Source organism: Nannospalax galili, unplaced genomic scaffold (assembly GCF_000622305.1).
Source record: "Nannospalax galili isolate Female #2095 unplaced genomic scaffold, S.galili_v1.0 scaffold1076, whole genome shotgun sequence".
Lineage (NCBI taxonomy): Eukaryota > Metazoa > Chordata > Mammalia > Rodentia > Spalacidae > Nannospalax > Nannospalax galili.
In genome coordinates this window covers 294449-317144 of record NW_008338348.1, presented here as the reverse complement: position 1 = coordinate 317144, position 22696 = coordinate 294449, and the positions used below count along the sequence as shown (strand labels likewise).

The 22696-nt window shown below is 49.9% G+C and overlaps 1 protein-coding gene across 5 annotated transcripts; it reads right to left on the bottom strand.

Annotated features, from left to right (window-relative positions):
- Positions 1-676: 676 nt before the first annotated feature.
- Zbtb49 (zinc finger and BTB domain containing 49) lies at positions 677-22644 on the bottom strand. 5 transcript variants are annotated; one of them, XM_029563511.1, is made up of 10 exons: positions 22536-22644; positions 18737-18903; positions 15486-16582; positions 12784-12830; positions 6433-6506; positions 4258-4340; positions 4011-4172; positions 3498-3632; positions 2040-2104; positions 1482-1795 (listed from the first exon to the last, which is right to left on the bottom strand). In XM_029563511.1, exons 2-10 carry the CDS (start codon positions 18886-18888, stop codon positions 1619-1621), a joined length of 1992 nt encoding a protein of 663 aa, XP_029419371.1. In that variant the 5' UTR covers positions 18889-18903; positions 22536-22644; the 3' UTR covers positions 1482-1618. The 5 variants fall into 5 exon arrangements, with proteins under 5 accessions (XP_029419368.1, XP_029419369.1, XP_029419370.1 ...); XM_029563508.1 differs by lacking the exon at positions 2040-2104 and having other exon boundaries at positions 677-1795; XM_029563509.1 differs by lacking the exon at positions 2040-2104 and having other exon boundaries at positions 677-1795; positions 18737-18865; positions 22536-22639.
- Between the last annotated feature and the right edge of the window lie 52 nt (positions 22645-22696).

The window sequence follows — 22696 nt, the reverse complement described above, 5'->3', positions numbered from 1 at the left end:
ACATGAACATTCAAAGGTGCTCTCAAGCATTCTGACAGAGATCCACACTTGCTACAGAGGGCTGCATGTGAACACCCATGCTCACCTGGACATCCCAGCGACAGCCCTGTGGACACATGTTCTCACAGAGGCCCTCAGGTTCTCAGGGAGGTGAGAGGTCAAGGGCAGAGGCTGCAGGAGCTTCCAAGTGTGTCAAAGTATGAGCTCTACAAGATGCTCACCTCACACTGAAGTAGGCAGTCAGGAAGACCTGGTCCCAGGGGCCAAGAGGCTGGTGGAGACCCACCCAGGGGTGTCTGCTGGGCTGTTCTGACAGCTCTGCACCCAAGGCCAGGCTGGCGGCCCCACTGGGCCCAGTGCTTATCCTCCCAGCAGAGTTTTTGATACCGTTTTTGGGTGGTGCTGAGGATCAAACTCAGGACCTTGTACACTGATACTGTTTTTTTTTTTTTTTTTGGTCTTTTTGAGACAGGGTCTTCCTGTAGCCCCAGCTGTCCTGGAACTCACTATGTAGACCAGGCTGGCCTTGAACTCACAGAGATCCGCCTGCCTCTGCCTCCTGAGTGCTGGGATTAAAGGTATGTGCCACCACACCCAGCCCTAATACTTATTTTTATAGTGCTAGTCGTCAGATTAGCAAAAATGCTGGCAAAAATGACACAAAGTTGGATAGAAAGGCGAGCCCGTTTATTCACATTAAATTACAAGTTTCATACACAAATAGAATCTGTGGAAATATTTAAAAATATAAGATGCTAAAAATTTCAATCTTTTAAAATGCAAAAATAGTACCTGTATTATTATACATACATCTGTCATCTACCAGGACCAAACTGCACAGTAGTTGACACAAGGTATCTGTCTGTCTTATGTCCACCAGCTGTCTCTCACACCGAGGCTGCCAGGAAGCAAGCTCCGCCATCGCCATCCTCATCTGCCTCCTGGGGTGGGGCGGGTTCCTCCCAAGTTCAAGCTTATGGTCCTTCAGTTATGAGTGATCATCAGGAGGAAAGTCATCCAGCCGCTCTCCAAAGCTAGAGGGGAGCATCCCGAGCAGGACACTTCTCTCCTGTGGCTCAAGACCCAACGGACAGTGCTGGGGACACCAAGGTGGCATGTCACTGCTCCAGCTCATTTTCATTCTGCAGCGTCTTCATCGCCAAACCCCAGAGAGTCATACTGGAGAAAAACTGTCCCTCGGAGTTCCTGTATGTCACCGAAGGTGCCCGGCCACCCAGAGGGTCAGCGCACTGGTTGTCCAGAGCGGCCAGGGAGGAGCGGACCATGGCCGTGCCATCAGCCTGCAGGTGCTCTCCGCCCACCGAGGAGTCCACATCTGAGTAAGTGTAGGCCTGAGGCTGGCTCTGTAGCTCCTGGGGCTTGGCCAGCTTGGTGGGATCTAGACTCAGTTTCTCCTGGTCATTCATGCTAGGAGTGTGAAGCACAGAGCGTAGCTTACAGTAGGAGCCAGCAGAGTGACTATCAAATTCTGCCACAGAGCTCTCCACTGGGTGGACAGGAAGCTTGACTGACACTGGCATCAATGTGACAGACATGTCCTGGGAGAAGGAGTCAGAGCTCTGAGACCTGTCCAGGTCAGAGGTCTCGATGGCCTGGCTCAGCTCATCCAGCAGGGCTGGGCTCCTGGCGTCAGCTTTGCAGTGCATCTTCTTGTGTCTCCGGAGAACCGCGGAGCGGGTGAAGCACTTGCTGCAGATCTCGCAGGTGTATGGCTTCTCCCCAGTGTGCGTGCGGACGTGCCTGCGCAGGTCACCTGAGCCCCCGAAGCATTTCCCTGCACAGACAGAAGGAATGCTTTAGAGAGCCTTTCTAGAAGGATCTCTCCTCCCTCTCCTGTGATACTGACTCATCTAAGGGGAGCGGGTGGCCTGAGATCATCCTCACTTTGGGGAGTTGCCTCAGATGGGCCCTTGGGGTCTGAGACTCTCAGCACAAGTCCTCTAGGGCCTCATGGTCAGGGCCTGGCCACATGGCCAGTGCACCTGCTCCCACCTGGCTGAGGAGCAGCTCTTCCTCACCTGGTACTGAGCATTTGTGGTTGTTACTCTTTGAGTCTGAAATGGTCCCCCGCCAATGATGCTCTCTGGGGATGGTGTGCAGTCGTTAGGGCTTCACTGGTGAAGGCTCTACCTGCCCCTGTCTTCTCCCTTTCTCTCTGTTCTGACCCACTGTAGGTCGAACAGCCTCCACCACATACTGCTGCCTCCAGGAACAGAGCTGCTCCAACGCACCTTCCCCACCTTGATGAACTGCAGCCCTCTAAAACCTGGAGCCAAAACAAAGCTTTCCTCCCTTAAGTGGATTCCGTGAGGAGCCGTAGTCACAGCAATGCAGCAGTAACTACAGTGACAGCATGGCCCCGCCCACCTGGAACTGAACAACAACTTTCCTGAAGATGTGAATGTGGCCAGCTTCTGCCAAGACTCGATTCTACTCCTCAGGCTCTGCACCTTCTCTGTGTACATGGACTCCGTAATTAAAACAGGTAGGGCGGTGATGAGAGAGAACTCAGTAGATCCCCATGAAAGGCCTAACTTTCACAGAGGGCTACCTGAGGTAAAGCACCCGCTTTATATGGGACACAACTGGAACTTCTCACTCGCTGGATGTCACTCCGAGTGGCTCAGCTATGCAGACCTTGCACTGTGTGGGGGTCAGGGTGGGGCAGGACCCAGAAGAAAAGCCTTTGGATAAGCAAACTAGATGGGACTATCCAGACAACAAGCCGTGGATACTTCCACACAAAACCTGAAACAGCACCCACTGCAAATCACTGCCTGTGATCCTCCACCATGGTTTGCCCAACACCAGGCTCAGTGTCTTCAGGGATCGTCATAGCTACATCTGCCACACACTATGAATAGTGATGTTCCCCACCAGCTCTGGGCATAGTATGAATGCTTTGTCTCTCACTGAGCCCTCAAGATAACGCACACCTACAGAATTACGGGGCCATCTGGAACCACCATCTCTTTCTTTCTTTACTTTTTGTCTTTTTAAGACAGGGTCTCCCCGTAGCCCCAGCTGACCTGGAACTCGCTGTGTAGATCAGGCTGGCCTTGAACTAAGAGACCCACCTGCCTCTGCCTCCTGAGTGCTGGATTAAAGGCGTGCGCCACTGCTATTTCTAGGGTCCCTAGTGTACACGAACTAGTCATGGCTGTTACCTCTAAGACAGAACTGAATCCTGATCTCTTTTTGTTTTTGTAAGACAGGGTCCTACTATGTGTCGTAGTCCTGGCTAGCCTGGCATGTGCCACCACGCCTGGTGAAAGCTGATTTCTTGGAGTGATGGTGTGGATTTGGCTAATCTCCAAGCTGTCCCTGGCAGTGTTCCCAAAGCCTGTGATAAGTAAGATGTCCAGCGCAGTTCCAGCACTCAGTAGTGCCTGATCCAGGCTCCTACACAGGACTCTGAGCACCTCATCTGCTCTAAACAGACCATCGTAACGAGATCAGTGTCATTTCTCAGTCACCTACAACTCCATCAGCGTCGCCAAGCACTTGTCCTGGACACACACTGGTACATAGGCACGTGTCCTCCTCAGGGGAGAGCCTGGGGGTGTGTGAATCTTGATCCAACACTGTGGCCACAGGCTGTCGGTCTCCATCTGTAGCAAGGCACCTGGGATGAAGGGCTACCTGCTCACCAGTTTCCATGCTCAGTGCCCTCACTGAGGCCGAGACAGAGCCCCTGCTTTCTAATCTGTGACTCAAGTACCCAATGTGCTCTCCACACACTCCACACTTTTCCAGGGCCTACTCCCTCTCATCAGGACTGGGGTACAGTTCCTGATACCTCAAAGACACGCTGTCTGATATGTGGCATCATTCCTATGAATGGACTACGTGAGGAGGCAAAGACAGTATCACTTCCCCATGAGCAAACAAGTGACTTATGGAAGACACGGCTCAGCAGGCAAGAGCGGGCAGACTCCAGCACATGCGTGATGGGAGGCCCACCGGCTGGCAGCGGCAGTCAGACTCACCGCAGGCGGAGCAGCTGTAGGGCCGCTCGCCTGTGTGTCGGACACGGTGCTTCACCAGCTTCCTCTGCATGTTGAAGGACTTCCCACACTGGTCACATGTGAACACCTTGTCAGCTGTGTGTGTCTTTTTGTGTTCTTTCAGGTTACTGAAGTTGCTGAAGCCTAGAGAGAGCACAGGGTTAGCGGGCAGGACAGCTGCCTCCTTAAGCAGGAGAGGACCGGGCGTCCCTCTCTTACTCGCCTATACCTCGGCCGCACGTGTCGCACAGGTGTGGCTTCTCTCCAGAGTGAATGATGATGTGACGCTGGACATCACCAGAGGCCGCAAACCTGCAACGGCAGTGGAAAGTTCTATTGGGGCCTGGTGACACTGCTGAGACCTTGACAAGTGAGGTCATGCAGAGGAGACAGTCTATTTCTACCCCAGTTCAAATGGAGCCACATGTGGCCCGCCTTCCTCTGAAATGAGCACTAAACCCTGCCTGTTTCTGTCTTAGGGAAAGAAGAAAATGAAGCCAGCGTTCTGTTCAAACCCTTCTGCGTGCTTCATCACACACTGTCCCACTTGACAGCACAAGACCAGACTTCCTACAGCTAGGGAGGGACACAGAGTCTTGGAGTTCATTTTCCCTTATCTCTTTGAAAAATCATATCCATTTACTTAGTGTATGTGTATGTGCACCGTGGCTTGCATTTGGAGGTCAGAGAAACCTGGGGACTCTGTTCCTCTCCTCACACCCCATGGTCCCGGGGATGGAACTCAGTTGTCAGCTTGGTGGCAAGTGCCTTGACTCTGCCCCATCTCACCAGCAAGTCTCACAGCTCAGAGGACAGTGAAGCCCTATGGTGCTGCCATCTTGTTGGAATTATCTGGCTTGAAGGACAGCACCCATGTGGCAGTGCCGACCAAGGCCCATGCTGAGGGCTCAGGGTGAGTTCTGCCTAGCTGTGGCAGGGGCCCGCTGTGCTTGTTCCAGGGTAGAGTGCACAGAGGAGCTCCTTTGTAGACAGGGGACAGGCTGCCCTCCTGCACTGCCCTAGAGAATGGGCTTGCTGATCTCCCCAGCCTCACTGGAGACTCGCACATCTGTCCTAAAACGGGACACAGGGAACTGGCTGAAGAGGGACCCAGCCTTCACTTAGCACCTACTGCCAGCCCATAGCACACCAGGTATCACCTTCCCTCTCTCCACACACGGAGAGATCCTTTCGCCCCATCTTCTGATAGGAAACGGAGCATGTGCCAAGATGCCCGGAGTCTGGGCTGACAGTCACGCCCTCCTGGCCTGCTTTCCTGACTGCCACTCAGGACAGACACCGGGCTACATTCTGAGAAGGTGCTGCACAGAGATGATCTTACATGGAATTCACGGGATCCTAATTTTAAACACTGTGCAAAAGACACTCAGGGGCCCACAGCGAAGTGACGGTGTGAGGCAGCAGGTCCCGTGGGGCCGGGCCCCTAATGGGGCCAGATGATGGCGACTGAGCCCGACCTGACTGCTGAGGCGGCTGCAGCAGAAGGGCTGTGGTGGGTGGGTCAGCCTTTGTTCATTGTTTCCCACCTCCGTGGAGGCAGCCATATTCCTGAAGCCAACTCAGGGCTGGCATCCCCCTCTGCTGTGCTTAAAGCAGGTGCTGCAGACTGTATTGGAGGACTCTGACTCTAAGTGTCCCTGTACCCATCTCTGACCCTGAGGAGCTGCTGAGTTGAGTGCAGAGGCTTAGTACCTGCACTATCCTCCCCTCAGAGCACTGGGCAGACGGTGGGAGTAACAAATGCAGAATGATCAAGTAGTGAAATGATAGACTCTAAGCACGATGTGACGGGATGCCCACCAGGCTTGTGTGGTCCTGGCTGCTACCTATAGCCCAGCACAGCGGCTAGATGGTGAACTACAAGGGCCCTGGCTCGTTATCAAGAGGGGAAGGAGGGAGGGGAGAGGCTGTTGCCTGTGAAGTAATCACCTATCACACATCTCAACTCACCAAAAGAGGAAGATTCTCTGTTGCCATGTCAATGCTCACTTTCCAGGTCATAACCTACCTGCCAAGGCCATCCATCTGTCCTGGAGGCAGCAGGCCCGATCAGAATGGTGCAGGCCCCTTCTGCCACCACCTCTCCTGAGGTCTAGTCACTCAGGCTGCAAGCACTGATTCCCTGACTGCACAGTCCCCTCCTTCGAGGTCTTACTATCATGGGCATTTTTAAGATGAATGAATGTTTTAGCATAAGCTAATTTGTTTCGTGTGAAGTCGCTTTCCTTTCCCGAAACTCCTGTCCTAGGTTTTCTTTGCTCTTGTATGGGGCATGAACAGTCAGAGGTGCAGAGTGAGCCCTTATATGCCAGTGACATGAAATTACAACATTCTTGGACCACACACGGTCCCTCACAAACAGCACCAGGAGCCCAGCACTGACCTCTTTCCACAGACTTCACAGATGTATGGCTTTTCCCCAGAGTGCCGGCGTAAGTGAGTCTGCAGGTTACCTGCCTATAAAGAGAGGAAAAGAAAAACACCAATAACGAAAGCCTAGAAAAGCGTTTTATAAATTCAAAGGGGAAACTGACGATGTAGTCAGGTTCCCACAGAGCTTCAGATAAAGAGCAGGTAGGCTTAAGTCAACGGAAGCTCTGTATAAGGGAGCCAATTCAACCTCTGCCCAGCCACCTGCTGCACAAGGAGCCCTGGCTGTTGTCTTCCCAAAGGCTGCTGTGGCCCCCATAATAGGCTGCCATTGCCCCCCACAGGCTGCCATGGTCCCCGACAGGCTGCTGTGCTCCCCAGAGGCTGCCATGGCTTCCCACAGGCAGCTGTTCTGCAATGCCTCCTCATAAATGCACCTCCAACCCTGGGGAGGAACTCCAGTTCCCAGGCTTGTTTTTAACAGACCCTGATATATTTTACCTGGACCACCCACACACAGCATCATCTGGAGAAGAACTTGGACCTGCATATCTCCCCACTCACTATCTCTTTCTAAAACACATGCTTTCATTCAAAAGAAGGAAAAGACATTTCTAGAAAGTGTTTCCTCTGGCAGTGAGGTTGGCTCTGGCAAACTTGTCACATTTACTTTTGTATAAAAGCACATCGCTGGAGAGTAACAGCAGCATTATGGGTCTTTGTGTCCCTAATTTGTGCAACTAGCAGGGCTCGAGCCTGAAACAACTCACCAGATAAGTTCCATGTAACAATAACTACGAAATCAGCAGCAAACTAGGAAAGTACAGTGAGGTTACAGTGCAAATGCCTCCATATTTAAAAGGCTACGTGGTAACACGTCTGATTAAGGCTGGGAGGCAAAGCCTTCCGTTGCTGCAGTTGAATAATCTCAAGCTGTTAAAGTCCTGTTGCCAAACAAACCCACACAAATAAACTAATATACCCTCTGGCCGCACTCCCGCAGTGCGCAAGAGTCGGGAGGGACACTGAACAACAGACTAATTAAATTGGCTCTTTGTAAAATCTGTGAGTCATATCTTAAGCAAAATGCAAAGACAGTTATGGCACGAGTCCACCTGCAGGTCACAGATACAGAGATGTTGTCTGTGACCCCACCAAGGAAGACCTGAGTTAGATACCACATTTGAGACTCTGACAAACAGCTTAGAGAAAAAAGGGCTTTCAATAACCAAAGAGAATTTAGCAGAAGTTTGGGAAATAGCTGGCTTTTAGTAGAGTGGAGATTAATAATAAAATAACAAATGACAACAGCAAAATCCACTTGCTGAAATTCTAATTAGGCTTTTACACGCCACTGGCAATTGGTGTTCTATGTGCTAGCTGGAAAACAGATTTGTATGCCCAGAGCGGGTGTCCCAGTTACATGTTAGGCTGAGGGCTAGTAGCCTTGGTTCTTGTGAGGCTAAAGTCTCCTCTACCGTGGTGGAGACCAAGAGAGACTGCTCTGCTCCTGAAGTCAACATGACCGTCCTCTGGCAGGGACACAGCTCTGTGGACAGCTGAGGTTTCAAATACTAACTGCTTTAGTCAACTTCCAATTTCACAAAAACCAATCCTGTGTACCACGTTTACAACACTCTGAGCAGCGCACCTGCTGACCTGTTGAGTGGATCTCTATCTACGGTGTTCTATAAATATGTACTGTGATGGAAATGCAGTCTGAGCCAATTCTTAGCGAGGACCCCTCCCCCTGTAAGGTGTCCCTTATTTTCAAAGTAAACATAATCCAGCAGTCTTTCACCTTCTAGTGTAATAAACAGTAGGATGTGGTGGCGCACACCTGTAATTCCAGCGCTCAGGAGGCTGAGGCAGGAGGACTGCCCTGAGCTGTAGGTCAGTCTAGGATACATAACAAATACCAGGACAGCCAGGGCTACGTACGGAGACTGTCTCAAACAAAACAAAACACAGCGAAAGCAGCAGCAGCAACCTTAACAGTTTTCTTTTCCTGTTTCATACTGGAAATACATAACGAAAATAATGATCTTTTCCTCAGATAAAGTAGCGCACATATTGGGGTGATAAACAGTATAAACACAGATGAAATAAAACTGATCCAGACAAAACCACCAGAAACAAAACTACAGTGCACTTAGATAACTTACAGCAGACTGCATGGGAGACCCAGGCCTACGTCAGTGGACGCTAGGCAGCCTTTTGTTTTTGGTAGACTGCAGCCACACTGATGAGACCCCAAGTCACAGACCCGCAGCTGTGTCTGCGGACACTGCACTGAGCTCCACTAGCAGCTGTGTGCACGGCTCTGCTCCATCACTCATGGCTTGTGAAGCTCTATTACATTCATAGAGAAGTGAGCTAAAGCTCAGAGAGGGCAGGAAGTGGCACTGGCCTTGGGGTCACGAGCCTGGGACTGAATGAGTTAACTGGGTTTAGCTACTGACCTAAAGCAAACTTTGCTGAACATATATTTGTAAAAAAAAAAGGAATTTTATTTGTAATTACTTTTAAATTAAGGTAGAATTTTTTAACAGAAAACTCTACTAGAGGAAAGAAGTTAACATCTTATGGGCCAGTGAGATGGCTCAGGGCTAAAGAAGCTTGCCACCAAGCCTGGGAACCCCCGGGACCCACAAGGTGGAAGGAGAGAACCAACTCTCAGGAATTATTCTCCAACCTCTACATGAATGCAGACTCCCCCCACCCCCCAACAAATAGATAAATGAAATATAAAATATTAAAAAGTAACATCTTAGTTGAATATTATTATCAACTTTCTGGTACAGATGTGAACATCAATGTTTGGCCATAAAGAACCCTACCTAGCCTCCCTTCCCGCCAATGGTGGCTGAGTGCTATGTGACAATCAAGGGCTCACAAACCCAGAGATGGGAGGCACCTTGGACATTAAAGTCATCTAGTTGATGAGTTTCCAGTCTTTAGGATTTCCAATAATAGTAAAATTAAAAAGAAACCAAGGATTAACACATTTCCCCTAACAATATTATACTGACCAAATGCCAGGACTAAATGCACGCTAAGTGTGGGAATGGCCTAAACTGAAGGTTTAGTAACCCAGGACATGATCACCCAGATGTCCTGCTTTTGCATTTTTACCAAGAATGAGGGTGAGTGGTCACTCTGGCATTAGCCCAGCACCCCAGGACCCTGCCTCTGACTGCACCAAAGGCTTCTGGAACACACTGCCTGGTCCTGGGGAGCCGTCCCATCTAAACTCTCCAGTAGCTCTCTGCCTCTTAGAACACTCCTGCACCAGCTGCCCAAGGCTTGTCCTACCCCCCTGGGGAGAATAGCTCTGTTCTTCTCCAAAGGCAGCTGACACATGCTAGGCTTCCTCTCTCCTGTGGTTGTCCTAAATGTACTGGGTCCTTGTGTGCCTCACAGGAAGCACATAGACTCAGCCACACCCTAGGTGACCAGCTGTGGCATGAAGACCTTATGAACAGCTGAGCGTTCCATCATTGCAACTCAAGATGATAGTGGCTGATGGGATACAGCGCTGGTTAACTCATTATTAAAGCTGTGGTTAGCTTCAAATAAACAAAAAGACTAATCCTTCTTACTACCAAACCTTTAGGAAACAGGATCAGATTCTTACCAGAAAATGTTTTCTAATTTTTGAATTTTTAGCAAGGAAAGTCCTTTGGAGCTCACTAGTACTGGGCTCTCTGGCAGACCAGGAGGTGGCACCCCAATGTACTGTGACTGCCTGGTGCTCCTGTCATCCCCAGAGCATCTAGGTACCCCTGTGCAAACAGCACTCTCACCTCCTGCCCTGGCACACCGACGCTAGATGATCTCCAAGGCTCATCCAGGCACACTCAAGTGCTGCCCCAGACTCCCCACCTGCTAAGTGGGCATGACCACCTCTTCTCTCTGCCTGCACTGTGCCTACACATGCTCTGAGGGGGCATGGCAGCATGTCACTGTCCTTGGTCAGTCAACTTCTTCCTCTAAATGTTCCATCCCAACACGTGGCAGAGCTTACGGGCAGCTCAGCAACACTGCAGATTACAACACACACTCGCTGAATTAAGCTTTTTTAAAAGTTCACTTATGGGGGCTGGTGAGACGGCTCCATGGTTAAGAACACTGGTTGTTCTTGCAGAAGATCCGGGTTCAAATCCCAGCACCCACATGGCAGCTAACAACTGTCTGTAACTCCAGTTCCAGGGAATCCGATGGCCTCTTCTGTCCTTCGTGGGCATTGGACGACACGGGTGCACTTACCTACATGCAGGCAATACACTCAGACACATTAAAAAAAAAAAAAGTTCACTATGAAAATAAAACAGCAAGACCCACTTGAAAACCACAGCTAAATACAACTCTGCATTCATAAAAACCAAGAGCAAACACCGTCCCAGAAGAAAGCATGGGTCTGCCAGACAGAACCACTGGAAAGGATTCAGACCATGGGCGTGGACCTAAAGCAAAGTTCTCAAGCTTGGCTGCACATCAAATCACTGAAAAGTAACAGTCAGGGCCCTATACAAAGCAGGAACGAGGCATGTGGGGTGGGGGAGGCAGCTGCCAGGGTCCCCAAGGGTCCCATTTACTCTGCTGGCCCAGGGGAGCTACAGAAGGGTTCTGAGCAGTTGGAGGGACTCCCAAGTACAGGTGAAAGGGACAAGACTCTCCCACCTGCCTTGTCACCTCATCTTCCAACAGCCCCACAACGTGGCACTGTGAGAAGAGGACCAGGCCCAGGAAAGTGAAGGCTGCTGAGCACCAGTGCTCATGAACATAGACTCAAGGCTTTCTCTATTTTTCTTAATATTTATTTATTGGGGGAGAGGTGGCATGCACATACCAGAGCACTTATGTGGAGTTCGGAGGACAACTTGCAGCAATCAGTTCTCTCCTTCACCGTGTGGTCCCAGAAATTGAACTCAGGATGTCAGGCTTAGCAGCAAGCCCCCAGTGAGCTGTAGCACCAGCCCATCTTAGGCCATATCAAAGTGGCTAGGATGGAAATGCTGGGGGTGGATGGGCCACAGAAAGACTGGGGTGCAGAGCCATGAGGGAGGGCAGGTGAGAGAGCAAGGTGAGGCCCAGAGCACGTGCTGTGTGGAGCCTGTTCTAAAACCTGGCCTCATACACTCCTTATTCTCACACACTCCCCAAGACAAGTAATCCTTTATACTTGTCTATAGAACAAGAGACCATCTCATCTAAGGCCACAGGGCCATAAGCCCTGACAGAAGAAGTTCAAATCTGGGCCCCTCAGCTCCAGAGGCCAAGCTCTGCCCCTCAGGTGCCTGGGTTGGAGGCAGCAAATGTCTCCCCTGGAATGGTGGTAGAGAGATTCAAACTGAACATGCCAGGAGCTAGGAACTCATGATGGTGCCGCGACGTGGTGCTGTCCCTAAGTCATCACGTAGGGAGGACTGGGCTAACCACATGAGGCCTCGGAGCCAGTGAGGGCTGAGAGTGAACCAGGTGCGTGGGAACTTAGAACTGACATACTTGGTGGACACAGGGGACCTGGGAAGCTCTGGGGGAAGGGATGTATGACAAGATAGCGCTTACCACCCTATATTCTACAGGGTCTGCCCTCTTAGCCCCACCATACCACTCCCCAGTGGGACCAGCCCAAGGCCATTTCCCTGGCCAAGCAGAATTTCACACAGTACTACCGTGGATCTACAACACTGAGTGGACAGCAAGTCAGGCTCTGTCCCCTGCAGAACGCTGCTCTGGAAACCTGGGGTCCTGACCGTGGCCATGAACAGGACACTCAATTTCAGACAGAAAAGTAGGTGCCAGCCACCACACAATGGCACTAAAGATTTCCTGTGGGGGTGGGGACAACCCTGGATGCCTTTGAGTCCAGTCTAGCACAGCACCTGCCACAGGAAAGCAGATCGAATGTGAGACAACCCCAACGTGCCCACATGGCCTTCCTAGAGGTCAGCTAAACAGCAGCAGTCAGAGCAGGAAACAAAACAGACTCAGTCTGTTTCTGTCCAATATCCTACCTATAGTCCCCATGATAACAGGACTGTTTGACTTGAACCTAGCCCAGTATACTGTGTGGCTCCAGTAAGCCATGCTGGGTGTGGATCACTGGAAACTTCATGCACAGAAGGCACAGACTGGGGCAGGGCCATCATCCGTGGGGAGAAATAAGAGCCTACTAAGGGTTCACTCATATGACAAATCCCCCCATGAGCTACAGGTTTGTGTTCTTCAAAGCTACTTCCTGGTTCAGTCTAAAGTCTTGAAGTTTCTCTCCCAAGTACAAAAGTGAGTCTTATTAGTAATAAAGATAAGCACCGGGTTCAGGTTTCCAATTATGAACAGTAAATAAGAGTATTCCCACCTGAGAGAAATGTTTCCCACAAATGTTACATTCAAAAGGTTTCTCACCTAAAACAAAACAAAAAAAACAGAAGTTTGTCAAGTCAGTACTAGAATTTGCACAATCATTTAAAAAAAATTTCATCTCTTGTCTTCCTTTCAAAGTCAAGCACTGTGTTCTTTGGTTGTTGTTTCGAGACGGGGTCTCACTCTGCAGCCCAGGCTGGCCTAGAATGCTCAGCAATCCTGTCTCAGCCTCACCAGGGCTAGGATTATAGATGTGAGTGATCACTCCTGGTCCATGACATTCTTGATCCCTAGTCGGGGCACCAGAAACTTCCACTTCCTTCCACTTCTCTCACCCTGAGATGCTCCAGAGGGATAAAACTGAAATCTGTGTGTCTTACTCTGAAAGTCAAATGGTTTTCCAAATACAAACCTATAATGAAGTCAAATGCATTGGGTTACATTCAAAGAATGCCCAGTTTTCCTTCGGTAATCAAATGTTTTCCTGTTGCACGAACTTGCTCACCTATCTTCAGCCTGACTACATGACCTCTCTGTCTGACTCCTATAACACAGTGGATGGTCCCTTTACAACATGTGAGCTGTGAACAGGGGAGCCCAAAGGGCAGGGCTCCGGTGGTCGGAGGAGTGGCCCCAGGGGCACTGCCTCCCAGCTTCGGGTGAGAGACTCATGGAAGGAGTGGATCTCACCGTGACAGGACAGGTGTGCCTGATTTCAGTGCTAAGTCATCACACTGACAGTCAGTGTAGACTGCTATAAGCGGCAACAGCTGTTCTGGACAGAGCCAGCAAAGGGCGCTGCAAAAGGTACTTTAAAGGGCCACCTTTAGTCCATATGACCCTAATAGACTTTCAACTGACATTCCCAGCCCATGAACCTAATGGCCTCACTGAGACCCTCTTTAAGAGAGCCCTCTGCCTCCTACTGGACCACTAGGGCTCAAGACCTTGACAGCACAGTTTTGTGGGCTCATGCTAAGCTGGCCTTTTGATTTTTTTGTTTCCTGGCTTCTTTGGCCCTGAAAGATTGTAATCATGTAAGTCTGTGTTCTGAGACTGGCTTTGTGTCTATAATTACTGGGTAATAGAAAGCAATGATAAGTTCAAGCTCCCATAAGAGTGGGTTTAAAAAAGAAGCCATGGGTCACTGGACACAAGGCCAACAGCCCTACACCAGTGGCACTTAGACTTTTTAGCCTCAGCTCCCTTGACACTGTTAAATTGAGGCTTTACAGAGCTTCTGTCCCTGTGGGCTGTACCTATCAATACACACCATGGAGATGAAGGCACAGTCAGTTTGAAGACACAGATCCATACTTCAGTGGCCATCAGAGCAACACCATCACACACCATGTAGCCCTGGCAGCTCCATGGCTCATGAGAAGCAAAGGCTAGCCACGCCTTGTGCAACTGTGAGACAACTGGCTGCACAGACCCCTGGGGTTCCCAGGCCACTCTGCTGCCATCTCAACACAGCTTTTATGTCCCTGAGTTTCTGTCTGACTATCTTTGTCACTTGGAGATGTTCTCCCAGAATAAGCAATTTACTTTTGCTCCTTTAAAGCTAAATAGGTTAAGTTTCTAAAAGAAAAAAAAAAGCCAAAGGTTGGAAGGAATTGAAAGAAACAAAAGGACTGAAATCAAGTGTTTTTTTCATAGCAAAACTGAGTCCAGGATGTCTTCACATGGTCTAACTCTGAACTACTAGTAACTAACAACAGCCTTTACACTAGAATGCACCGACGTTTATCATGACGTTTCCACTGACACAATAAGGTAGAGATCCCCTGAGCCAACGCGGGGTTCAAAGAGTCAAGACCGCCACGGCAGTGAAGGCAGCTGGACAAGCTGCAAACACGCTACTCTGGGAATACTCCACTGTGTGCCACGTCTCGTGACTCTGCAATAACTGTCACTAATTTGTAATACATAATGAATGCTGTTGTATTTAATGACAGGGAGAGTAATGCACAGGCATGACACAATGCGATGTGCAGGTACTGTGAAGCACCTTTTAAAAGTCTGTGGGGAGAGGCAAAGGGTTGAATTAAGAGGACAGAACTGCAAGTTCAGTATCTTGGAGTGGAGAATTTTCCGCTGTAACTATCAAATGGGGAGTAGTGCTGGGATGCAGCTCAGCAGCAGAGCACATGTCCAGTGTGCTTAAGGCCCTAGGGTCGATCACAGTACCACTAAAAACAAGAACACAGCAAACGGTTAAAGCTGGTTCTTATTTAAAAGTTTATCTCCTACCCCCCAAACCACAACTTTTCAAATAAACATTCAAATTACTTTAGAGAGAACTCTGAGAATGATTTAAACTGTTATACTTCACAATTATCAGTCTACATTATGCTTTGACAAAATAAGCTTAATCTACTTCTAGAAAGATATCTGTTAGCCTGAGTTAGAAACCCTTAGCACATCAAAGTAACTGACTACACTTTAGAGACAGGCAGCTCACCAGACAGCCCTGGAAGTGAAAAACAAGTGTCACCTTTTAGGGCAGCTCCGCACAACCATGTACAGAGCGTGGGGACGAGTTGCCAACAATGCAGAGTAAAAAGCAGCCAGCACCCTCCAGTCTCCATTCAACCATCGGTGGCTCCATCAAGGAGGAGCCAGGCTTCTTACAGACAAGGCAGGTGGGGCACAGGGCTGCTTCCTCCTCTGTGCCTGCGGCTCGGGGCAGTGTACCTGTATGAGACCGTTTGTGCAGCTCCAAATTGCTTGGGTGTTTAAAAGGTTTCCCACACAATTCACACGCATACTGTCTCTGGGACTGTAGGGCCTGGGACTGGTCTTCCAGGACGGCCGGGGCTTCGAGAGGCTCCACTTCGCTGCTGGTGCAGCCAAAGGTCTCCGGGCCCAGGCCCTCCGTTCCCTTTTGCTCAGGGCCTCGGCTTCCAGGTTGATGTCCTGACCCTTCCTCAGCCGACTCCTCCTTCCTTACTGACCCGTCATCTGCGGTGGGAAGGGATGTGTGCTCAGCTGACTGCTGTGACTTGAGGAGGTTTAGTTTCTTCAGGTGAATGGCCTTCTTCAGCCTCATCTGCTTGGTAGGGAGCTGGCAGGCTTCTGCCTCAGGGTCAATGCCCGAGTCCCTGGGAGGTGGGGCCAGGAAGGCGGAAGGCAGGTGCTGCGAAGACTCCAGGATGCATTCGGGATGGCTGTTGCCAGAAGGCTGCGAGTCCGCCGTGGCCAGGTCTGCGGAGGCACTGAAAGGGAGCGGCTGGCCTGCGGCACGCTCGTGACTGGAACAAGCAGCTTGTTTGTAGTACTGCTTGCTGTACAAGGCTCTGAGCTTGTAACAGTAGGTAGGCTGTCTGTAAGGCAGCTCTGGGCAGCTGTCCCCTCCAGTTTCCGGGGCCGGTTTTGACACTTCTCCTGCGGACCTATGAGGACCGGCTGACAGAGCAGGAGGATGCAGTGCACCCAGAGCTTTAGCAGGCTGGGCCTCTGCTGAGCACTCCTGCAGTGAGGACGGAGAGGAGGGCTCATTCATGACACAGGTGGCATCCGGGCTCAGTGTGCTCTGCAGGGAGAACAAACCTCCACAGGGCATGCTAGGCGGCTGCTCTGTAGAGGTTGACTTCAGGAAAGTGTGGCAAAGATTCAGAACATTCTGGACTTGCAAACACTGTGCTGTGTCCAGCATCACGTGTATATTGTCCTGGTTAAGATCCAGGTGCGACGTGTACATGAAGTCCAGGATCTGCCCTATGCCACTGACATTTTTCACATCCAAGTGAAAAACATCATTCTTCTGGCTGGAAGAATTCTGAAAGAGGCTCCTGTCAAAACAAAGAATATCCTTACAGCGTGAGCACTTCACATCCTGCCAACTTTTTCTTGTCTGTGTGCATGCACATGTGTGGACACATGTGTGTGTAGAGGCCAGAGGTCAACCTTGGCCTGTTGTTCCTTAAGTACCATCCCTTTGTTTTATGAGAAGAGCTTCTCACTGGCCTGGAGCTTGCCAAGCAGGTAAGAACGGCCAGCTAGTGAGCCCCAGGGACCTGCCTGTCTGTCTCCCCAGCTCTGGAATTACAGGCAAGTACCACCATGCCCAGCTTTTTATCTGGGTTCTAGGGATGGAACACAAGTCCTCAGGCTGCACACTACAAGCACTTTACTGAACGTAATCTGCATTTCTGCAAATGTAGTTATTCATATATATTAACCTCATCCTAACAATGTAGAAAACTAAAGGAAACATTATATATTTCAGTATTTCATGTTTAATCTGACAATGACAAATTCATGCCATAAAACACATACACAAATATTTATATATCTAAGTGCCTTAAAAATGTCTAAAAATAAAAATAGCTATAATAACCAAGCCTTATCTTCACTGTGTAACCCATAATTTGGCTGGTAGGTTTTGCAGTAACTCAATGGTTCATAAATCAACAGAATGAATGCCCCATGAGTTAATGAAGAGGAAAAAGGCACCCCAGGGCCCAGGCTTTTGAAGGAACTGGAGTTGGGCACAGCTTCAAAGCTGAGATAGTTAAGGTGCCTCACAAATTTGTTCAAGACATTTTGTCAATACAGACATCTGCTTCCCCAAAGCCTTCAGTACTGCTTTTACTTCAGTTCAAAACAGAAAACAAATCACTGCCAGAGCTAAGTGCCCTAGGAAGACAGAAGAGTGAAGCAAGCCATGGGCTAGAGATCCCTGACCTGAGTCATCATAGTATATAATACAGTGCATAAAAGAATTGAGGCTTGGGGCTGCAGAGATGGCTCAGTGGTCAAGGGCATTGGCTACTCTTGCAGAGGTCCCAGGTTCAGTTCCCAGCATCCATATGATGGCTAACAACCTCCTGTAACGCCAGGGGATCCCAATGCCTTCTTCTGGGCATTGTACAACATGGGTGCACTTAAATCATGCAGGCAAAACACTGATATACATTATTTTAAAAAAAACAAAAAAATGCCGGGTGTGGTGGTGCATGCCTTTAGTCCCAGCACTTAGGAGGTAGAGGCAGGTGGATCTCTGTGAGTTCGAGGCCAGCCTCGTCTCTACAGCGAATCCAGGTCAGTTGCGGCTACAGGGGGACCCTGTCTCAAAAAAAACAAGAAACAAAAAACCAAACAAACACCGAGGCTTAGTCCACGGATGTGGGATTACCAGGGCAGGAGTCATCACGTTCTACGTACTGCTTACTAGAGGAGGGAAATATGCAAAAGGAGCCTGGCATTCAAAGAGCAACAGACCTGTTAACCAAGGAGCTCACTTCTAAAGGGTACTCAACTGTGTGAAGGTCAACTATATTCAAACACAACTGGTAATCAGTGTATGTAACTAAATCACAGAGCCAGGATAGTGACAGGGAGAATTAAGATGAATTTAAACCAAAGGTTGTTGTGGTTTTTCGTTTTCTTTTACAATGAGAAACACAAATTGAAATGCTTTAACTAGGAAGGAAGGTAAAGGGGGAGACAGAAGGGAAAGGCAACGCATAAAGAATGCTTTCCTGTCTTATTTCTCTCTCTCCCCCTCCCTCCTCTTCCTCTCCGTCCTTCTGTTCCTCCTTCCCCCTTTCTCTGTCCAGACAAGATCATCCCTGTGCAGCCCTGGCTGGCTTGGACTCTCTATCTTCCTGCTTTGGCCTCCCAGGTGCTGGGACGACAGACACGCACAATGTCAGTCAGCACCCCTCAGTCTAATTTCTTATTGCAGAACAACCTCCTGCCATTAGATGCAAGTCCTCACTCATTACCCTGAAAGGAAGAGAGATACAGATAGGGGACTGAAATTATTTTCAATTACCCCAAATACACTTTAGCTAAGACTCTCCTTTCATGTTATTCTAAACACAAAACAACACTAAGTAAACTAGAAGTTGAAACAAATATAACTCCCTACAACTCCCCTAGCAAAATCCACGAAGATGGTGAAATCGGGCCCACAGTCAGCATGCTCCTGAGGCACTTACCTGAAATACTGGCTGAAGGCTGCCAGCACGTTCTTGTGTGCTTTGAAGCAGACTCCCCTCACCACCAGCATGCAGTCACAAAGCAGGCCTTGGATCCGCTGCTCACGAAGCTGCTGGAGGAGGTGGCAGCTGTGGGTAGCAACAGGGTCCATGCTAGACCATGAGACCTGCAGAGAATGTGGGTGAGAGACTCTCAAGGACACCACTGGGACAAAAGGGGCCCCATGCAGGAATGCTGGGGTGTCAAGGTGTGCATCCGGGTTACAGCTTAACACACACACGGACTCTTTAAACTGCTTCAGCAGCACCGAGACCAGAGCTGGGGAAGTAATCATCTGTAATACGGAATCGCCTCCTCCCACCGCTTCAAGACTGGAGCAGACAGCCACGTGAAACCCTGAGCGCCTGAAATGTCACCTCACAACACTCAAATGGCCTCTAGATTATGGCAGTGATGGTACTAGATATATTTCTTTTTTTTTTAAAGAAATATTTATTGTATTATATTTATTGTATTTATTATTTTATGTGTACGAGTATATTGCCTGCATGTAGGTAAGTGCACCTGTTGTGCAATGCCCGCAGAGGACAGAAGAGGCTGTCAGATCCCCTGGGATTGGAGTTATGGACAGTTGTTAACTGCTATGTGGGTGCTGGGATTTGAACCTGGGTCTTCTGCAAGAACAGTCAGTGTTCTTAACCGCCAAGCCATCTCTCCAGCCCCCCAGATGTATGTCTTTTATGACCAATTAGGAATAGCCAAATTAAAAACTGATGCATGGGGGCTGCAGAGAAGGCTCAGCAGTGAAGAGCACTGGCTGCTCTTGCAGAGGACCTGGGTTCAGTTCCCAGCACCCACATGGCAGCTAACAGGCAATCATAACTCCAGTTCCAGGGGATCCAACACCCTCTTCTCACCTCCAGAAACACTGCATAACACAGGTACACTTAAATACATGTGGGCAAAACATTCACACGTACACAATAAAAATCAATACATTTTTTTAAACTAATACATATACATAAACATGTGTAAACCTTAAAAAAGTCAACGAGTTAAGATCAAACCCATATTTAGTGAACACCTTGTGGTGCCTAATCTTGACGGTCAACTTGGTAGAATTTAGAATTACCAAGAACACATGGCTCTGTCTGTGAGGCAGCTTCCAGAAAGGTTTAGCTGAACGAGGAATACCCACCCTGGATGCAGCACCGTCCTGTGGACTGGGGTCCTGCTATGCATAAACAGGAGATAGTCTCTGGCCCCGGCACTCCTCCCTCAGCTCCCTGACTGCAGATGCTCATGCTCTGCTGCCAGGCCTGCCCCACCATGATGGACTGCATCCTCAAACTGTGAGACCTGATAAGCCCTTCCTCCCTCGAGCTGATTTTCTCAGGTGTTTCATCACAGCACCAAGTCACTAACACACAGCTATACATAGTCAGTGAATTCAAAGCCAGAGAAAACTGGGAGTCCCGTGGGGAGACACGGTACAAGCTGAAATAACCAGCGACACCAGACAATGAGCCAAGAACAGTCACAGCAGCATGCTGTTCAGGGGTGCCTCTACCTCTGAGAAAAGGCTACCCTGGCAGACCCGGACGAAGCCAGGGTATGAGTGTGCAGGTTCGGGTGTGTGTGTGTGTGCGTGTCTGTGACCAGCAGGCATGGGGGCCCAGGGCAGGAGCTTGCTGGACTTCAGAGCACAGATGAGTAAGGAAATGGCATACCAGAGAGGCAAGGGTGGACCACACTGAGCCTCACAGGCCTAGGACACCCTTGACTCTGACTCTGAAGGAGACAGGAAGCCTGGCTATTGCACATCTACTTAGCAAGAGATGTCTATGCTAAACTCCAGGGCAGCAACAGTGAATGTAACACACAGGGTTCCATTCCCCGGAACCATAAATTCTAGTGGGGACAACACAAAGTGCAGAGCACACAGCTATATCCATGTGGTAGCCACGGAGCACACAGCGAAGTAAGGAGTGGCCTCTAGTGTCCAGGAAGGCAGGCAGGAAAGGGAAGACCTGCAGAAGAGAGTGGTGGGAAACAGAAACAGACCAGGAGGGCTACGGGGGTTTCAGTGGCAGCATGGTACACTAAAAATCATGGTTTTCTTACACTTCCTAGTCAGTGTGTAAACACTACTGACAAAACCACACTCTACCAGGCAAACTACACTTTTGTGTCTTGTTACTCCTGGTGTAGTTTGGATATGAGATGTCTCCCAAAGACTATACAGTTAAGGCTCAGCCCTCCATGCAGCACAGTTCAGACATGGGTCGTGACAGGTGGTTGGGTCCTGAGGGTGTGGACTTGATCTGTGGGTTAATCTACTGACGAGTGCATGGCTGAATGGACCATCAGGTAAGGCCGGCTGGACACACAAACCTATGCTTTCAGCAGATTGTGTCCTTCCTCCTCCTCTTCCCCACTGTCTTCTCTGCTTTCTGGCTGTCTCAAGCAGGCATCCTATGCTGTGCGTGCCTGACACTACAACAGTCTGTGTCTCCTTAGGCCCAAAGCAACGGATCCAGCTGACCTTGGCCAGAAACCTCTTAAGCTATGAGTCAAAAAACCCCTTCCTTATTTTGTTTTTTGTAAAATTTTGTTCTATTTGTTATGTGTATGAGTACTTTGCCTGCTTGTATGTAAGTTCACTCGTGTTGTACAATGACCACAAAAGACAGAAGAGGGCTAAGGCTCCCCTGGAACTGGAGTTACAGATGGTTGTTAGCCCCAGGAATCCTCTTGTCTCTGCCTGGGATTCACAAGAGCCTGCCACCACAGTGGGCCTTCACCTATTCCATTCTGTTCTCTAGAACCTCAGCATTTGATTGCTGATTTGATCAGTGTGATAATTAGGTTAAGACGAGGGCCCTAGTCCAATCTGACTGACTTATATAAGAAGATCTGGATACAGGCAGAAATGCCAGTCACCGTAGGAGCAGAGCAAAGGGCATGTGAGGGTATGATGATGGGCACCCACAAGCCAACACTCCTCAGAAGCAAGCAAACCTGAAGACAGCTTGATCTTGAACTTCCAGCTTCCAGAACTGAGAAAACAAATCGGTTGTCTAAACTACTCCATTTGTATCCTGCTGTGGCAGCCACAGCAAACACACACACACTCTCTTCTCCTCCCTCTCCCTCTCTTCCTCCCCCCCTCCCCCCTCTCACTCACTCACACACACACACACACACACACTTGCTATTCTAGGCCAGACACTGTTCCCATCACTTACAAAAGGAAATGCCAGGGTCGAAGTTTCTCGCAATACTCTGTTCATTGCCTGTTCAACCGTCATTCACTTGTTTAAGCAACAGTGACCACTATCGCAAACCAGATGCTGTCTTAAGGGCTGAGAACGTTTATTGAACACTTACTAATGGCAGATACTGAGCAAGCCCCTTACATGCACCTACTCACGAGGTCCTACAAGGTCCCGAGGAGTGGGCACTGCTGTAATACCATTCTGCTCAAGCAAATGGAGGCACAGGATGCTGTACAGGATGCTCATACCGTCAGTGAGGCCGAGACGGGCTGAGCGCTGCGATCTGAAGGCCACCAAGACCACGGAGATGCAGAGACCGCGAAGGGTTGGGCTGTAGCCCGGGGTGATGATGGTGGGCGTGGTGGCCGGGAGGCCCGGGGCTGCAGCAGAATGGAGGCCCGGCCTCCACGCCCCGTCCGGCTCGGCGTCTAGACGCCCGGTGCCCGGGACTCGCCGTCCCCTGGGGTCCCTGCCCCGCCGCGCCCCAGGCCCGTCCGCCCCGCCCCCGAGGCCGTCTTACCCCCGGAGGCCGCTCCTGCCCGGCCGTTCCTCCTCACTCGTCCCTGCCGGGGCCTCAGCGCCAACGCCCGGCTTCTAGCTGCTGCGGAACCATTCTGACGATCCCCCGCCCCACCCCCTCACCCCCGAGCCGAAGGCAGTCAGCGACTTCCGGTCCGTCAC